The sequence below is a fragment of the Enhydra lutris genome, unplaced genomic scaffold, assembly GCF_002288905.1.
Source record: "Enhydra lutris kenyoni isolate GAN:26980312 unplaced genomic scaffold, ASM228890v2 scaffoldscaffold20, whole genome shotgun sequence".
In the NCBI taxonomy this organism is placed as follows: domain Eukaryota; kingdom Metazoa; phylum Chordata; class Mammalia; order Carnivora; family Mustelidae; genus Enhydra; species Enhydra lutris.
The window spans coordinates 23,471,153-23,491,500 of record NW_019154104.1 but is presented as its reverse complement, the minus strand read 5'-3'; the positions used below and the strand labels follow the sequence as shown (position 1 = coordinate 23,491,500).

General features: G+C 36.2%; 1 protein-coding gene across 1 annotated transcript in view; it reads right to left on the bottom strand.

Moving 5' to 3' along the window:
- The window catches only part of LOC111148642 (unc-79 homolog, NALCN channel complex subunit), a 240,028-nt gene extending 220,627 nt beyond the window's left edge, over window positions 1-19,401 (bottom strand). The window contains exon 1 of the mRNA XM_022505392.1: window positions 19,275-19,401. Within this exon, the coding sequence (XP_022361100.1) occupies window positions 19,275-19,296 (22 nt within the window). The 5' untranslated portion in view covers window positions 19,297-19,401. The remainder of the gene's footprint in view (window positions 1-19,274) is intronic.
- Window positions 19,402-20,348: the final 947 nt, after the last annotated feature.

Sequence of the window (20,348 nt, the reverse complement as noted above, 5' to 3'; positions counted from 1 at the left end):
GCAAACACAAACCCACTGGTAAAAGGAAAACACAATACTGCCATTGATTTGGACATTCCCATATTTACAGGTTTTGGTCATCTCTTAATGGCAACAAGGAAAAAGGAAGAGTAAACAGGTTCTTGAAACTTCATTTTGACACAGGCATAGAAAGTGGATGAACAGTCACAGCCTGGTTCTAAGAGTAACAGTCATTTTTTTCAAGGAATGGATTTTAATACCAGAAGACAGGGTTTAAAAAAAAAAAAAGTCATGTGGGGCGCCTGGGTGGCTGAATCAATTAAGCGTCCAATTCTTGATTTCCGCTCAGGTCATGTCTCACAGTTGTGGGATAAAGCCCCACATCAGACTCTGTGCTGAGTGTGTTGCCTGCTTGAGATTCTCTCTTTCCCACTGCCTCTGCCCCGCCCCCTACCTGTGTGCAGGCTCTCTCTCAAAATAAATAAATAAATTCTTTTTAAAAAATCAGGTTAAGTATGCTAAAAGAGGAAGATTCTGGGAAGAATGCAGTAACAACACAAGTTGTTGAATCAACCCAAGTCTCTCCATTAAAAGCAGGCAGATCAATGAGGATGACAAACCCACAGACTGGCTGACAGTATCTACAACAAAACTGGGTGGCAAGGTGGCCCCATGAAGCAAGTCGGACAGCTACATGCCCATATGGTATTGGCATCCATACTGGAGGACCCGAAAGAAACGTCTGAAAGTCCTCTGGACAAGAGAAGTCCCAAACTGTCCACAGATACTCACTAGAAAATGTGATGGCCCAATCTGAAAACTGAAGTCAAAGCAAGAAGGGTGTTTGGTCTTCAGGTGATAAGATCTGACAGTGATGATGGGACAGAGTTGCAGTTCTAAACACTAACAAACCAAGGTTACCTTCAAGATAAAGCTCTGTGCTCAGGAGAAACTGCTGGGAATAGAATTCCAAATGAACACTACAAAGCTATGAGATGCAGAGATGCAAAACAAAAGAGAAAGAAAGTCCAAATAAAAGTAGGGATGGGAACCAAGCAAAGAAGTTCTCAGAAAGTACATGGGGATATTTTGTATCACTTTGCAAAAGCAAAACAACACAAACAAAAACAAGAGCCCTAAAGTTATCCTGACCCTTCCTCTGCCTCCTGAAATTATACAAATAATCTACTTAAAAAATGAACAACAGAAAATTCCATATGAATTTATCATAGGAAAAGAGAAGAAGGACCAGAAACATATGCACTAAAGAGATGAAAATTGTAACTCAGTATTTCAAAATAAGCTAAAGGAAATTGAGCTGTGTTATTGAACACAATGAAATTAGGTGATTAGAAAAAAGAGAGATTTTGAAAATGGTGGGAAAAGCTCTGGAAAGAATTAGAAATAAAATATTTTGTATCTGTGTTTTTTTAAGATTTAATTATTTATTTTAGAGAGATAGCATGTGTGCACAATCTGAGTTAGGGGCAGAGGAAAGAGAGAGAGAGAAGCAGACTCCCCGCTGAGCGCAGAGCCCCACAATGGGCTCAATCTCAAGACCCTGAGATCATGACCTGAGCCGAAATCAATAGTTGGAGATGCTTAACCTACTGAGCCACTCAGGCACCCAAAAGAAAAGACATTTTAAAAATGAAAACTAAACCAGTAGAAACACAGAAATAAACACACACAATGGATAATGCATACAAAATAAAACATGGAAAGGAGAGACTCTTAAAAATTAAAAAGAAATGAAGTGACTTTAGGTTGTGATAAAATAAACCTCTACCAACAATTCCTCTTCCTCTCACAGAAAACAACTACAAAGCTTAGACATAATGGGGGAAAAAACTGCCTGATGGTACAGGAGAATGGACAGACTCGGACACAGTCTGCTAGGGATTACCAGTTGCCAAGAAGAGAAGACAGGCTGCTAAACCAGTAAGTTCCCATCGTCTTGGCTTTTAGCCTGGGGCTCAGTGTAGTCCATGTAGCTTGCACAGTGGTGAAGGGAGACACAGAAAACCCACAATCTTTCTTGCCTGGGGAACCAGAGAAGAAAAGAAATACTGGCAAACCGTGAATTGTGGGGAAGCAAGAAGGAGAGCCCCACCAGAGAAAGAGCTGGACAAGGGACCTGCAAACTCCAAATATTCACCTCCCTGACTAACACCTGAACCACAGATACAAAGCAGACTCAAAGCAGCGTACTTAGAGGTAAAAGACCTGAACAGAATAAGAAGTTACTGCATAAGCGACACAGCCTGCAATCCAAGCCCAGCCAAGAAAAGGACCCACTAAAATTAAAAAAAAACAAACAGCAACAACAACAAAAAAAAACACTATTCATCAGTGAATAACACTATTCACTATTCATCATTTCATCAGGGAAATGACAGAATCCAAAGTACCCACAACTGAACATTTATAATGTCCAGGATACAATCCAAAATAATCCTACGTACGAAGAACCAAGAAAATGAAACACATTCTGAGAAGAAAAGAAAATCAGTCTAGTTCTACCATGAAATGAAACAGATGTTGGAACTAACAGGCAAGGTATATGCGACTGTTTTATAACTATCCTCGATGAAGTAAAACAAAACATGCTTTCAATGAATGAAACTCTCGTCAGAGAAATAAGAAGTCCCAGCAGAAAAATAAAAACAATTAAAAAAAAAAAAACAAGATGGAAATCCTAGAACTGAAGAATAGAATTTCTGAATAAAACAATTCACTGGGTAGACTTCACAGTCAAATGGACATGACAAAGGGGAGTACGTGAACTTGAAAATAGATCAACAGGGCACGTTTGAAGAACGGAGAAAATAAAGAAAAATAAAAGACTGGGGGAAGAAAATGAACAGAGCCTCAGAGACCTATTAGGTAATACTACACTGTATAATTATGAATGTGTAATCGGAAGGAGAGGACAGAAAGAATGGGGCATAAAAATATATGAAGAAATAACAGCCAAAGATTTGCCATGGCAGTAGGAACCTGTATGATATTTAAACTGTTGAAAGCCAAAGATAAACAATGAATCTTGAAAGCAGGAAGAGAAAAACAATATATTACGTACATAATAATATAGACCTGTTGGGATTGATGGCTAAATGCCCCTCTGAAACATGAAGGCCAGATGAAATATTATCCTTAAAGTACTGAAAGGAAAAAAAAAACCTGTAAGATCAGAAGTTTATATTCAATAAAAATATTATTCAAGAATGAAGACAAGGGGCGCCTGGGTGGCTCAGTGGGTTAAGCCTCTGCCTTCGGCTCAGGTCATGATCTCAGGGTCCTGGGATCGAGCCCCATCGGGCTCTCTGCTCAGCGGGGAGCCTGCTTCCCCCCTCTCTCTGCCTGCCTCTCTGCCTCCTTGTGATCTCTCTATTTCTCTCTCTCTCTCTCTCTCTCTGTGTCAAATAAATAAATAAAATCTTTAAAAAAAAAAAAGAATGAAGACAAAATAAAGGCATTTTCAGACAAAAGAAATCTAAGAAATTTTGTCACAAGCAAACTTGCAGTACAAAAAGAGCTAAAGGAAGCTTTGGGACTGAAGAGAAATGACACCAAATAGAAACCTGACTCTTCAGAAAATAGTAAAAAGCATTGGACATAGCAAAACTCTTGGTAAATGCAAAAGGGTGCATTTTCTTTTTCTTCCTAATTTCTTTATTAACCAAAAAACCTTAAAAGTAAAATCATAACATTGCCTTATGGGGTATATAACATATGTAGATGTATTACCTATAATAACCATAAAATAAAGAATGATATAAGCTTCTAAGGTAGCAAGATTGCTATATATTAAGTAATGTTGTACATAACTATATGTTAACTGTGAAAAATTAAGGATGTACATTCTAAACTTTTTTTTAAGATTTTATTTTTAAGTCATCTTTACACCCAACATGAGACTTAAACTTAAAACCTAGAGATCAAGAGTCACACACTCCACCCACTGAGCCGGCCAGGGACCCCGTACATTCTGATCACTAGGGCAAGCTTTACTTAAAAATGTGAAAGACAATACTTAAGAAGCTAAAGGAAAATTTTAAAAGACTGTAAGGAAAGGAATGGGAAATATATGCCACACAAACAGTAAATAGAAGTAGGCTGGGGTAGCATTATTAATATCAGATAAATAGATTTCAAAACAAAATATATTAATAAAAATAAAGAAGATACTTTATAATGAAAAAATACATTCAACAAGAAAACATAATCATAAATAACTACAAACCCAATAATAGAGCTCCAAAATACATGAAGCAAAAACTGACTGATTTAAAGGGAAAAAATAGACAATTTCATAATCATAATTAAAAACTGCAATATGCTTTTATCAGCAACTGATACAAAACAGACAAACAGCAAGGGCATAGATTTGAACACATCACTCAACTTGCAGAATATTCATTCTTCTCAAGTACACATGGAGTATTTACAGTATGGACCACATTTTGGACCATAAAACAAGTCTTAATTAGTGCCAAAAGATTGAAATTATATAGATTATGTTCTCTGACAAAAATAGAATTAAGTTAGGACTCAAAAACAATAAATAAGAAGACCAGCAATAATCCCAAATATTTGGAAATTAACACAATACTAAAGAAACTTGGGTTCAAAGAAAAATTACAATATAAGTTAGAGAATATTTTGAACTGAACAATTATGAAAATATAACATATCATAATTTGTGGAGTGCAGCTGAAGCAAAGTATACAAGGAAATCTGTGGCTTTACATGCCTATGTTAGAACAGAAGAAAGGTCTCAAATCAATAATACAAGCTTTCACTCTAAGAAACTAGAAAAAGAAGAGCAAATTAAATCCAACGCAAATAAAAGGAAGAAAACCATATAGATTAAGTGCAGAAATCAATAAAATAGAAAATAGAAAATAGAAAAACATTAGAGAAATAAAGCCAAATGCCGGTTCTTTGAAAAGATCAATAAAATTGATAAACCTCTAACCACACAAGTCAAGAAAAATGACAGAGATATAAATCGCCAATATCAGAAATGTAAGACAGATATAAAAAAGGATAAAGGGATAAAAGGGACTGTTAAAATAACTTTATGCCAATAAATGGACTACTAACAAATTTAACAAATGGACAAAACGGACATATTCCTTGAGAGACACAAAGAACAAAACTGTAAAAAAGAACAACGATTATAAAAAACTTGAACATCTTCAAGTCAATTACAGTGCATTTAAAATTTGAAACTTTCCCACAAAAAGAAAAAAGAAAAACCTCCTTCAGGCCCAGTGGCTTCAGTTGTAGATTTTATCAAAAATTTAAGGAAAAAAGATTCTATACAAACTCATTCAAAAAATTATGGAAAAGGAGAACACTTCCCAATTCATTTTATGAGGACAATTTTACTAATTCCAAAACCAAACAAATACTAAAAGAAAAGAAAACTATAGACCGACATCCATGATGAACATAGAGAGAAAAACCCTTAACAAAATATTAGCAAATGGAATACAACATTTTTAAAAGATATACATAATGACCAGATGTGATTTATTTCATGAATGCAAGGTTGGTTTAATGTTGTAAAAGGCTAGGGGCACCTGGGTGGCTCCGTCAGTTAAGCGGCTGTCTTCAGCTCAGATCACAATCCCAGGGTCATGGGATTGAAACCCATGATGGGCTCCCTGCTCAGTGAAGAGTCTGCATTTCCCTCTCCCTCTGCCTGCCATTCTGCCTACTTGTGCGCTCTCTCTATGTCAAATAAATAAATAAAATCTTAAAAAAAAAATATATATATATATAGTGAAAGGCTCAAAGCTTTCTACCTAAGACCAATAACAAAGCAAAGATATCTACTCACATAGTTTTCATTTACATTGTTCTGGATGTCCTAGCCAGTGCAATAAGACAATAAGAAATAAAAAGCATAATGGTGTGTATTGAAAAACCTTAAGTAACCCTCCCAAAAAAGTTACCAGACTAATAACTAATGAGCATTGCAGCAGTGTAGAATATAAGATCAACATAGAAAAAGTAACTGTGTTTCTCTACACTAACCACCAGATAATTAGAAAATAAAACAACTCCACAAAAATACTGAGGAATAAATTTAATGAATGTGACTATCACCCAAACGTTACAAAGGGAAATTAAACAAGGCCTAAATAAGTGCACATACATATGATTCCATACATATGATCAGAAAATCCAGTGTTCCAAGAATAGCAATCCCCCTCAAACTGATCTATAGGCCAAAATTCAAATAAGTTTCTTTTGAAAAAAATGACATGTTGGTTTTTAAATTTACATAGAAAGAAAAGGGCCTAAAATAACTAAAATACTTTGTAAGAATATGAATAAAGTTGGAAGACTTATACTACTTGACTTCAAGCCTTGCTATAAACTTTCAGTAACAGAGTATGTCACTGGCATAAGGATAGACATATAAGTGAATAAACAGAATAAACTCTAGAACAGACCCAATCACATAGGACCGGTTGATTTTCAACAAAAGTACCAACATAATTCAATGAAAACAAGATTATTTTTACAACAAATGGTGCTAAAAGAATTGGATATTGTATATGGAAATAATGAACCTCATACCTTACCTCTTGCCAAACATGAGGATTATCTCAAAATGTTCACAGACCTAAATGCTGGAAATTAAACTATTATATTTCTAAGAGAACCCTTTGGGTCATTCAGGGAGGCCAACATTTCTTAAACAGGATACCAAAAGCACAAATGATAAAAGAAAAGAAACTGATTAAATGCTCTTCATGATTTAAAAAGTTTCACTTCTCAAAAGTCACAATTAAGAACACACAAAGGTAAGGCACAAACTGGAAGCAAAATATTTCAAGACAAAGAGCTTGTACAAAGAATATATAAACAACTTCTATAACCCAATAAAAAGACCAAAAATCTAATAAAAAGTGACAAAAGATTGAAAGAGACATGTCCCATAAGAAGATATACAAATGGTCAAAAGCCCCATAAGAGCTGTTCAACATCACTAGTCCTCAGATAAATGCTAATGGAGACCCCAGTGAGGTACCACTACAAACACCCACTGAAAAAACTCAAGTTAATACCAAAGCAATACCAAGTGTTGGTGAGGATGTGAGACAAAAGGAACTCCTTCCTACATTACTAGTGGGAATGCAAAATATTACAGCCACTTTGAAAAACAATATGGCAATATCTTACAACATTAAATATTCATTTACCATACTGTCAAGCATTTCTACTCCTACATATTCACTCTAGAGAAATAAAATTTTTAAAAAATGCCCCCATGAAAAAAATGCAAGTACTATTAGCAACATTATTTGTAATGGCCAAAACCTGAAAACAACCAAATACTATATGCATATCATGGAATGCTACAGAGCAATAAAAAGGAGCAAAATATTAATATATACAACATGAATTAACCTCAAAAACATTACGCTGAATAAAAGAAGTCAAGCAGAAGACTATGTTCTGAATTATTCCATTTATATACATTCTAGAAGACCCAATGCTACAGCAACAGAAAGCAGACGAGTGTCTGCCTGGGACCAGGCATATAAAAAGGGGGTCGAAAGCAAAGGTGCAGATAAACTGGTACAGCCACTATGGAAAACAGTACCGGAAATTCCTCAAAAATAGAAATATCATATGGTCCAGTAATTCCACTACCAGTTATTTACCCAAAGGAAACAAAAACAGTAATTCAAAAAGATATATTCACTCCATATTTTTGCAGCACTATTTACAATAGCCAAGATATGGAAGCAGTTCAAGTGCCCATCAATAGAAGAATGGATTAAAGAAGATATGAATATACATACACACATGCGCGTGCACACACAATATGGAATATTATGCAGCCATCAAAAAATGAAATCTTGCCATTTGCAATGACATGGTTGGAATTAGAGGGTATTATGCTAATCAAAATAAGTCAGTCATAAGAGACAATTATCATATGATCTCACTGATATGTGGAATTTAAGAAATAAGGCAGAGGATCATAGGGGAAGAGAGGAAAAAATGAAACAAGATGAAACCAGAGAGGGGAAGAGAGGAAAAAATGAAACAAGATGAAACCAGAGAGGGAGACAAACCATAAGAGTCTCTTAATCTCAGGAATAAAACTGGGGGTTGCTGGAGTGGAGGGGGGTGGGAGGATTGGGGTGGCTGGATGACAGACATGGGGAGGGTATGTGCTATGGTGAGCACTGTGAATTGTTTAAGACTGATGAATCACAGACCTGTATCCCTGAAACAAATAATACATTATATGTCAATAAAAATTTTTAATTTAATTTAAAAAAAGAAGATATCACACACACACACACACACACACACACACACACACACACACACACAATGGAATATTCCTCAGTGATATAAAAGGATGAGATCTTGCCATTTGTGACAACATTAATGGACCTAAAGGGTATTATGCTAAATAAATTGCATCAGACTGAGAAAGAAAAATACCATATGATTTCACTAGTACATGGAATTTTTAAATCAAAACAAACAAACAAAAAGCACAAATAGGCCCACAGATACAGAGAACAAGCTGATGGTTGCCTGAAGGAAGGGGAATAGGGGAGATGGGCAAAATGAGAGAAGGGAAGTAGGAGATAAAGGCTTTCATTTATGGTATGAATAAGTCAGAAGAATAAAAGGGACAGCATGGGGAATACAGTCAGTGGTACTGTAGTAGCATTATATGGTAACAGATGGTAGTGACACTGGTGGTGAGCACAGCATAACATATAAACTTGTCAAATCACTATGTTGTACACCTGAAACTAATGTAATGCGGTGTGTCAACTAAAATTTAATTTAAAAAAAAAGAGCAAAGGCACACAAGGAACCTTTTTAAGATAAGGGGACTGTTCTATATTCTGGTTAGGCTGGTGGTTATACTATTGTACATACTTAGCAAAATTCATTAAACTTTGCCTTGAAAATGGGTGAATATTTTTATATATAATTATTTCCATGAAGAACAAAAGGAGAAAATAACATGTATTCCAATACATAGGTACTTTGGCATGTTTACACTAGAAGGCTATAATGACATAGTCAGGTGCCCGTACTTACTTATAATGTGTAAGTATGAATTTATGAGAAATAAGATAATATTCAACTGAATAGTTTCAATTTTTTATTTATATTTGACATTTCAAATTAAGGGTTAAATAAATGTATTTCTATACACATGAGGAATCACTATGAGGCTGGTTCACATACAGAATAATAAAAGTATATTGTATGGGTGATTCTTAAAAAACTCAAAAGAAATGAAGAAAGAGACTTTAAAATATTCAACAGAAAGTTATCCATATAGAAGATAAGCAAAAAAAAAAAAAAAAAAAGTGATAGGGACCACAAAGAATGTCAAACAATAGAACAAAATAAATACTAAAACTGTAATTCCAGAACACTTTCTTAAAATTCAAAAAAAAATCTTGAAATTACATATTGAAAATATACACCACAATCATTTCAGCATGGCTAAACTGAATCATATTAAAGCTAAACCTACTTTAAAGGAAAATAAAAAAAAACTTTGGGCAACCAGGCAAAAAGGCTAAGGGACTCATAAGGGAAAGAAATCAAGACTGTCACCAGACTTTTCAACAATTCTTAATGCCTACCACCCCCTACAAAAAAAAACAGTGTAACCAATTTAAAATACAGAAGGAGAGGAAATATGAGTCAAGAATTTTTGTATCTAACCAAACTGATCTCCAAGTACAAAGCTATAAGCAAACTACTATAAACTTGCCAAACTTTGGGGTACATTGATCCTGTGAGCCCTTCCTAAAGAATCTATTAGAAAAGGACATTCAGACAATTAAAAAAAACTGAGAGACAGTAACATATAATTGAGTGATGGTCATCAGATACAAATATACCTGTAGAATAAAACTAAACTGTGGTTATAAAGGAGAGAATATGGTAGATGTAGGATAATTACCAACAGTTGGGGTGGGGAAATAAAGAGTGCAAATGGATATGATTGTCTAATAGACATTAATTGGAAATAAAAGGATATTACTTTAGATTAGATTGTGGAGTAGGAATAAGGAAGAAGAGGTTATCAGATAATTTCAGTGTTGTTTAATGTAGGTACCCAATAAGTACCCCCCAAAAAATGGATTAATGGTATATAAAGGAATTAGTAAAAAGTTAACCAATGAAACAAACAAGCAGATAAAACCCACTGCATGATGAAAAAGCGTAGATACAAAAGACATAAAAATAAAACAATATGATAGAACTGAGGGCAAATATATTAATAATAACAATAGATGTAAATGGGCTTAACTCACCTATTGAAAGAAAAGGATTTTCAGATTGGCTAATAAAGCAAAATCCAACACTATGCAGAATACAAGAGACACACCTAAAACAAAGAGATTCAAAAGAGTTAAAAATAAAAGGATGGAGAAAGATATATCAGGCAAACACAAATAAAAAGGAAACAAGTTTCATAATCTTGATACCTGACAGAGTGGAATTGAGACCAAAAGCATTAAAATACATAAGGAAAGACTCTTTATAATGCTTAAGCCTATAATTCACAATGAAGATATTATAGTTATTAATATTTATGTACCCAACAACATAGCAATAGCCATTATTAAACAGCAACCTACAGGAGATGCAAGGAGAAACAGATAAAAACACATTAATAATAGACTTTAACATACCTCTCCCAATCCAAGATCAGGCAGACTAACAATTAATAAAGGCACAGAAGATCTAAACAACATAAACAAAGTAGATCTTATAGATCTATATCAATATCTGAATCCCAGAAATAGAGATTACAATTTCTTTTCAAGTACACATAGAACACCCACAAAAACTGACTAAATCCTAGGCCGCAGAGAAAACCTTAGAAAATTCCAAAGAACAGAAATAATGCAAATGTCATCCTCAGATTATAATGTAATAAAAACAAAGTTGGTAACAAAATTAAAAAGAAAAAACAAAAATTTCCTTCCACTTGAAACAACTCTTGGATCAAAGGAAAAATGCAAAATTAAACTGCAGAATTTCTTGACAATAATAATAAACTCCTGACGTTACCAGAATCCGTAGGCTATAGCTACAGAAAGAGTCAAAGAAAAACAGATTGCATAAAATGCCTATATCAAAAATATTAAAATAAATGAACACCCAACTCAAAAAGCTTTCTGGGGAACACCAAAATAAAACAGAGAAATCAAGAAAAAGGGGAATTAATCATAAGTGGCAGAAATTAATTCAGAAACCAAAAAAAAAAAAAACAGTAGAATACATAAATCCAAAGCTAGTTCCTTAGAAAAGAAATCAATAATGGGCAAAATGCTAACTCACTCAATCAAGAAAAAAGAAGGTGGGGGTGGGGGTGGGTGGGTGGTGAGAAAACATAAATATACAGCATTAAAATTTAGGCACAATATTAGCAATGACAAGGAATCAAAATAGAGAAAATGTTTAAAGTTCTAAAAGACTCTTGCATAATTCTGTACAAATTTGAAAACTTAAATGAAATGAATAATGTTTTAGAGAATTATAACTTACCAAAATTGACCCCAGTAGAAAGAGAAATTCTAAACAGAACAAGGGTCATAGAAGGAATACAGAAAGAAGTTAAAAGAGTTCCACTACAAAAGAGAACCATGCTAGACAGTTTCACAGGCAAACTTAAACTTAACCTCAGTGTTACTTTAATCACTCCAGAGCATAAAAAAGAAGGAAAACTTCCAAACTCATTTTCCATAGTGAATATAACATTGTTCTTGGGTCCTGACTTGAACTACACCCAACCCCTGCCCCCTACATACATAGATAAATAGATAGGCAGACAGATAGACAGATAATTTTTTTTTAAACTGTGGACCAATCTAACTCATGAATATAAATGCAAAAATTATTAATCAAATATGATAAAATCCAATTCAGCATATTAATAAAATTAAAATAAATGTTTTATAAAATATAAAATAAATATAAAATATAATAAATATAAAATAAATATAAAAATAAAATATAAAATAAAATAAAATAAAAGTTTCCATAGATACAGAAAATTCAGCACCAGTCAGATTTTTTTAAAGACTCAATAACATAGAAATTGATGGATATTTCCTTAATATATTACCTCAGGCCCAAATAATACCTTACTTAATAGAGAAGTACTACAGGTTCTCTTACCGAAATTAAAAACAAGGCAAGAGGGCGCCTGGGTGGCTCAGTGGGTTAAAGCCTCTGCCTTCGGCTCGGGTCATGGTCCCAGGGTCCTGGGATCGAGGCCCACATTGGGCTCTCTGCTCAGCAGGGAGCCTGCTTCCTCCTCTCTTTCTGACTGTCTCTCTGCCTACTTGTGATCTCTCTCTGTGTCAAATAAATAAATAAAATCTTTAAAAAAAAACAAGGCAAGAATACTCACAATGCCATAATTAACATGGTACTGGAGATATTCACCAATGCAATTGGGAAAGAGAAAGCAATTTGAGACAGAAGAATTGGATACAAAAGAAAGGATAAAATTTCCTATCTGCAGATTATATATCTTGAAAACCCCCAAAATAAATGGTAAACCACTACAGAAAGAAAGGAATTTAATAAAGTAAGTTTACAAAATTGGCATACAAAAGTCAGTAGCCTTCATGTAAAAATATAAAAAAGATGGAAGATAGACTCCAATTGTGACAGAAAAAAAAAGATAAAATACTAAACATAAGCTTAACAAAAAATTCTAAAAAGTACTCCCTGAGCAAAGGCATGAAAAAACTTGAACAAAGGAGACATACCATGTTCTTAACCAGTAAAATTCAATATCCTAAAGATTTTAGTTCTCCCTAAATAAGTTATTTTCTAATTTTAATGTGATACTCATAAAAATGCCATCGGGCTTTTCACTGAGATATATAACTTGAACATAAAATTAATTTGGAAGAATGGAAAAGAATAACCAGAAAAACCTGAAAAATAAGAACAATATTGAGTGGGGGAGGGGGATTCTAACAAGACTTTCTATAAAAATTTAAGCCTTCAATAAGGAAAAAAAAATAATAACCAATAATCACAAGGAGCAAGTACTGGCTTTCTATGAATAAGTCAAAACAAATTCACTTCAGTTTCCTATTGTTTTTAGAGACCTAAACAGCATATCAAAAGAGAGCTGATAAGAGAATATCTACATCTCAGCAAAGTGTGATCCCCCTGGGTACTTAAATGTTAGCTCCTCCAGAATCTACTACAGAGCCTGACACATTGTAAACTCCCAACAAGTATTTGCTGAATAAGTGAATGGACAAGTTGATGAAATACAGATTGCTTGGTACTGCAAAAGAAGAAAAAAAACAAGACAGAAATATAACATATGAATTGAAAAAAGCTAAAAATTCTAAATAAAATGGTTGAGTTTTTTACACTACAAAAAGCAAGCTTATTGTTAAGGATACATTTTGTTTAATGTACTTCTTCATGCAATAAACATCTCATTTCTAAGCCAATATATATGCCCATTTACACACAGCTATCCATATATTTTCAGAATATAAGCAATAAATGCATATGGGTTTGCAACACAATACTACAAAATGAAAATCCCAACTTAAAGCCTACTTACTGGTTGAGTTACCAATACATAAAACTTGAACAAATGTATTTCAAGGGATCCACATCAAGTTACAGCATAAAAAGTCCCTGACTTCAAATGTATTCATATTCTATTTCATAAGAAAAACAGTTGGCTGTGTGCTAAGATTGTCTACAAATTAAGAATCATAATTATTATGCCGAATATAATAACAGAAAATTTTAGCTGAGAAACAAAGCACAATTAATGTTCAGAAAAAGGGCAACTTGTTATATAAATACTATAAAATTTGATTTAATAAATGTTTTACATACTTTTAAAGTGTATTTTTATTTACTTGTAAATCCATTTGAAAAGCATGCATATACAGTTTATGTTCATATTGTATTAACGCAGAACCTCCCACTAACATAAATGTGAAATCTTCAAATTAATGATATCCAAAAATTGGATATGTAATCCAATTAAAAGACATTAATTCACCCTCAGTCATTTTTACTTTCAAGAAACAGGTTTTTTGCATATACACTGTGCACTAGACGATGGTGTTTGCACCCTGGAGATACAGAAATGAACATAAGACGGTCTACAACACAAAGTAAATGAGGACACCTGACAAGAAAACCAATTATTCAATACAGTGTGAGCACATGAGTGGAGCCTACAAGAGAAGACTGGCAGTCAGGCAGGGCTTCCAAGTGAAATACTGAACAAAAGAAAGGCAAAGAAGAGGACATGGAGGAAAAGAAACCTGTATCCCGGAAACAAATGATACGTTATACGTTAATTTAAAAAAAAAAAAAAAAAGGAACATGGTGCATTGGAGGAACTAAAAAAAAAAATCCAATGTAAGTAGATCAAAGAGTTGAGCAGCAATTTAGTTGCATGGACTAAAATCACCAAAGGTTAGTGAGTTTGCTGCATAGTAGTAACAGTAGGAGAAGTTTAAGAAGACTCCCAATTTTTTTACTTGGGTGAATGGGAAGATGGTGGTGCTCTTCATTAAAATGAGTCGTACATAAAGGAGAACAAGCTTGAGGCAGCAGACAGTGAGTTTGGGTTTGAAATGCCTCCGGGATGCCAGGATAGAGATAGAGGCTTTGGTTCAAGAGACATGTTTAGACTAGAAAATTGTATTTGGGTGCCATCTACAGAGAGATGATAAGTGATACCATGAAAGTAAAGTAAATCAGCAATCTTCACGATTTAAAAAAGGGAGAGGGCAACTAATGATAGAATCCTGTTCATTAAGGGTGAAGAGAAGAAAGTAGCCCTAAGGGAAAAAATCTGAGTAGGAACAGCCACAAAAGAGAGAAGAAAAGGAGAGCTTAAGTAAAAAATGTGGCAACTACTGTCAAACGATGCAGAGAAATCACGTAAGACAAGAGCTAAAGCCATGTGCTCTTTTTGCTACCCCAAATACGATTAATAACCTACTCTAATTTTTGCATATATGAATAAAACTAGTTTTCCTATATAAGAATTTAGCAATGTCTTTGTGCCAAGATTTCTAAATGACTGCAGGATGCAGTGCTACTCAAAGTGCTTTTCTATTATAATATTAGTAATATAGTGGTATTCTATATATAATAATATAATGTGCATAAACATTTTTTAAAACTATTTCTCTAAACATGGCCCTTAAAGATGCATGAGAAAGAACCAAGTTCAACTTCAAATCATAGTGCTAATTATTTCTACTCTTAAAAGAGTTTGTTCTTCATAAAATCAAAAGGATTTTTAGTTACTAAGATAAAATATTGAGTAGGATAAATGCATTAAAAATAGCATATATTCACATTTCTATAATTAGGCATTTTGAGCTTATACTCAAACCTCGAGGTTAATTTCTAAATTTGACAACCATTTTGATGGATATATATATAAGTGATTTGTGCTTATCAACTGCTACACTGTCACCTACAAACTACAAAAGGTGATGGATAGGCACATAATGCTTTAGAAATATTCTGTTTGGGTGATTAGCCAGTGCCTTGCTAGATACACAAAGCCAAGGAATTGCCATGCAGATTCCTTCCCACCTAAAATGGGTTAGGCTGATTGCTGGAAAGGACTCAGAGACAAGGAAAGGAGAATAAAATATAATCCAATGGCCCATATCCCATTTAAGTAATATGGTAATTTTTTTTTCTGCTACACTCTGGGGGGCTAGATCCAAGTTTATAATTATCCTCATTTTAGCAGCAAGCACAAGATTTTATACTTGATAATGATGATAATAATAGCTATTAACTCCCCATTATGTGCCAGAATTCTGTGCTATGCACTTTACATGGATCATCTCATTTAATCTTCACTGCTAGGACTATCCCCATTTTATAGATAATGCAGTCAAGGCTTAGAGAGGCTCGGTTAACTTGTCCAAGGTCACAGAAATTGCAGGAAGCAGAGCGAGGATTCATATCTAGGCAGCAGTCTGATTCTAGAACCCCCAATCTTAACTTCTGCTGTTATTAAAAATAAGCTTTTTTTGAAAGAGCACATAGAAATTACTCTGGATTATTTAATTTTAACTCTCAGAAGACAGAGGAAGGGAAAGGAGGTAGACTTCTCACAACTCCAAATAAAAGAATGACAAATTCTTATTCATTTCAGATTCTATATCAACTACAAAAACATTCTCACTACAGTGAACTTTGTAAGAAAAAGAAGCATTTGGAGGAAAAAAGTTTTAGCTCTGTGCAATCGCCTAAGAAATTGCTAGGAAGCTTTCACCTTCTGTTATGATGTTCTGCACATAACACAGGAAGCAGACTGAATGTATAAAAACAGCTCCAAACTATATCTTAGCTAAAACTAACCTCTCTTTCATTATTGCTACTTATTTCATACAAGAAAATACCACTACATAATAATAAAATCATCTTTCACATATCTGCGACACTTTAGATTTCAAAGGTAAATCACGTAATCTGTTTGGGTTGAAATGCAAGTGCTTCCTCTTGCTGGTTCAACCAAACTATGTCCACTTCCTGCACCAGTGAAATCTTTACCTACATCAAGAGCCCTCAGGAAGAAATATAATAGAAATAATACTTTGACATTAAATTAAACCTAATTCTCCCTGCTTGGTCCTTAGGGAAGTGGCATTGTGCATACTCCTGAATGCAGAGGATAAACTAACTCTGTTCTCTCCCGTTCTGGTGGTCTCCACCACATCTAGTAGGAGAAAAATCTCGTGGCCTTCCCTTCTCTTTCTCCTTCCTCCTAACCATATTCCTACCAAGTCCAAAGATAAAATATCACAGATCTGCAACTTCTCTTTATTAAAAAGTATTCACCCTTCATGAACATCAACCATGAAGCTTTTCATGTCTTTGCTCTATTTTCAGGTATATAATGTGTACTAGAGTGACAATCCGTTCATGTTAGTGCATGTAAGAGAGAGAAAAAAAGAAATTCTTAACTTCACTCTAAATAAAGACACCTAAAAACAGTCAAAGCATCCCTATCCTTTTCACAGTCTACTCCCATACTCCTCCTTTGCCCTCCACAACATAGGATTAAGCAAAAACAACTAACACTATTATTCCTTACTTCATAGATGGAAACTCTGAGGCACAAAAGTATTAAGTTAATTGTCCAATGTCACACAATTAATCAGAAGGGCATACAAAACACAAATCCACATGTTTTAGCTTCAAATGTGGTATCTTTCCCATCACCTACAGAGGAAAAAAAGATCAGTTTTACAAACAATTCTAAAATAGTTTCTTCACTACACACTACCTGCACTGCACAACCAAATCCACTTGTAGATTTTATTCACCCTGGCAATAACTGCCCAAGAAAGAGACAAGACAAAGCATCCAGTGAATCTCAAAATATAACAAGGAAGAGAAAACACAGAATGAAGACAGTAACACTCACTGGTTTTAACCTGAAGTTATGTAATATATAACTAAAAGATCAAATGACAGGTGGTGGTTTTTTTAACAACACACTATAATAAAACCTTCAAGGGTGTGATATTCTCAAGTGGGAAGTTCACAATGATTCCAACTATGTTACCATTTCTCAGAATATAATGCATTCGATTTTTTTGAAAGCCTCTGTAGAAGCAAATTTATCTTGAGCAAAATTATCTTTGAGGTTTAGATTTAACTTGTGAAAAGGGTCCCCAAAAATCACAAAAGACCTAACTATTTAGAAGAGACAGACTATTAGGAGGGAAATAACGATCATTTATTGAATACTTGCAATGGGCTAGGCTCACTACTCATTCTTTTGTGTGTATCCCTTCATTTATAATCACAACAACCCCATCAGCACTATTAACCCAGGTTTACAGATGAGGAAATAAAGTTTCAAGAAGTCAGTTATCTTGCTCAAGGTCAAACAGTAAATGGCAGAACTAGGATTCAAACTCAGGTGTTCCAGATTCCAAAAATAACACTATAAAGAGGTACAAGCACTGGATGGTAGGTGGGCACAATCTCTAATGAACCATCAATCTGGGAATTCTATGAGCCTTCAGTTCATTTCATCTATCTGGTGAATAAGTGACACACTGTTTATACATATTCTATAAAACATACTGCCCCAAAATAATGAGACTACTGTTTTGGGTGTCTCACAAAATGGCTTTAATAGCCATTCCAAAGAAGAATTACAAATACTTTTAAGTAGTGACGGGACGGCATTATCAACATAACCGTGTACTTCCTTGAAAGAAACAAGAGTCAATTAGATGAATACGTTCTGGCATATTTGTTAAAAATTCAAACTTATTGCTTAATAAAAACATCTTTTATTTACAAACATAAGTTTAATTTCCTGGATCCCTCAAGAGCACTCAGGAAAATGTTTCACATTAATCAAACTACCAAGTACATACCAATGGCCTACAAATGCGCACTACAATAAGAGAGGCTATAGGAAGCATATTAGAAACTTCCTCTGTCTACAAGGAGTTTGCAGGTTGTCTCCAACCAAACACACAGTCAGTCATTACTAGGACAACTAAAACCCTCCTGTTATTTGTTATAGTTTGTGTCAGCTGCCCTACAAAGGAAACCTCTTTGGAAGAATAATTAGATCATTTTCCCTGAGCCCCTTTCACCTTCATGCAAAGCACCAACTCTTGCTTTAACCTACGGTTGTGTTTAGTTTTGCATTAGTGTGGGTATTCGGGAGTTGATTTTCCTCACACTGGTCCAGAATTCTGCCTGACTCCCGGCTCCCTCCCCCTTCTCTCCTTTCTCGCCTCTCCAACCCGAAGTGGAAACTGCGGACTCAAACTCCCCTATGGTTCCAGCACCTAGAACTGGGCATGCTCAGAAGGCCAGGCAGGCTTTGGTTGCACTGACAGTTCCCCGCCCCTGATTTGCCGCTGCCCCCCTTCCCCCACTCCAACAAGAGATACTGAAATGTTTATCTGAAAGATATGAGGCCTCTTTTTCCCGAGAATGACCCCATTTTAATTTCATTTCCCAGGGTCTTTCAGTCTTGCGAAACCCCACCACGAGCCCGAGAAAGACCGCATTATTTTTCAGCACCAGGGACAGCGCCGCGTTGACATTAACGTCCACCCTCCCCCACCTTCTCTTCCGCCCCCCACCCCCCACCCGCCCCAACCTCAGCCCCCACCCCCGCACCAGCACGATGCCAAGGTCTCCCGGCAGCCGCAAACGCCGCAACTGCAATAGCTCCCAGCCGGAGGCCGGGCCGGAACGCCGGGCCGGCTGCTACTTACACTGCTCCGCTTTGGTGGACATGGTGCTGTCCAGATGGAAAGGCTTTGCCCCAAAATCTGTGTCGTGTGAGCTCCCTCGCTCCGCCAGCGATGTTGCGAGGAAAAGAGCGCATACCCCCCACCCCCCACCCCCTCGCTTTCCCCCTCCCTTAGGCCCGTGTCGCTACCATTCGGACAAAACGCACATCAAATTGCAGAATTCGGTCCCGGAAGGTTAGGAAATCGCCCCCGGAGAAATGGGTGGGATTTAATAGGCGGCCAAAGGCTTCCTGTCCGTCCCCTCCTGGAGCTGCCCGCGTTGATGTGGGCGGGGAGACCGAAAGGAAAGAGCAAGCTGCGGCTCCTGGTGAAATGGGAAAATGGGCTCGACCGGGGGAGGAGTATTTCCATTCATAAGGCGCTCGGAGGGGACGGGTGTTTCCCAGAGAAAAGCCTCTTAAAGTGCCGGAGTCCCCGACCATTTGGATCTCCCATTGGCGTTCTCCGGGCCTGTAAATCCTGCTCCGGGAGCAGCCCCCGGTGCCTCAACGGGGCGACCGGAGAGGGACACAGGTGCGTCCCAGGCTTGGTTTCAACCTCCCGGAGGAAGGCGGGGGACGCGGATCCGGGGCGGGCTGGAGACAGCCGGGGCCGGAGGGCGGCGAGGGCGCTCCTGAGGATCGCGAGGAAGGAAATGCAGAAGTAACCCTCAGCATGGCTTCCCGGCGTGCTGTGGTCCGTGCCCTCTGCCTCCCCTCTCTGATGGGCTCTCCTGCGGATGATTAGGATGGGAGGTCCCACTGCCTGGGGTCTGGGAGAAGACTTTGGAAGTTGGGGCTAGGGAAAGAGGAGATTTCCACGGAGGGTGAAGCTGGAAGGGCCACAGAAAAGAAAAATGAAAGACGAGACAGAGGGAAGCCAGGTGTGCTCCCTTGCAACCACCCAGGATGGAAACAGAAACGTTAGGAAGCCCCTCTGCTGGAAAACCAAACGATGCCAACCAACGGAAAGGGGCATCATGCATATTAATAGGAAAATGCTGAAAAGAATCAACAACAGAGTGAACGGATGTTCTGAGCCTGGACTTGGGAGGCA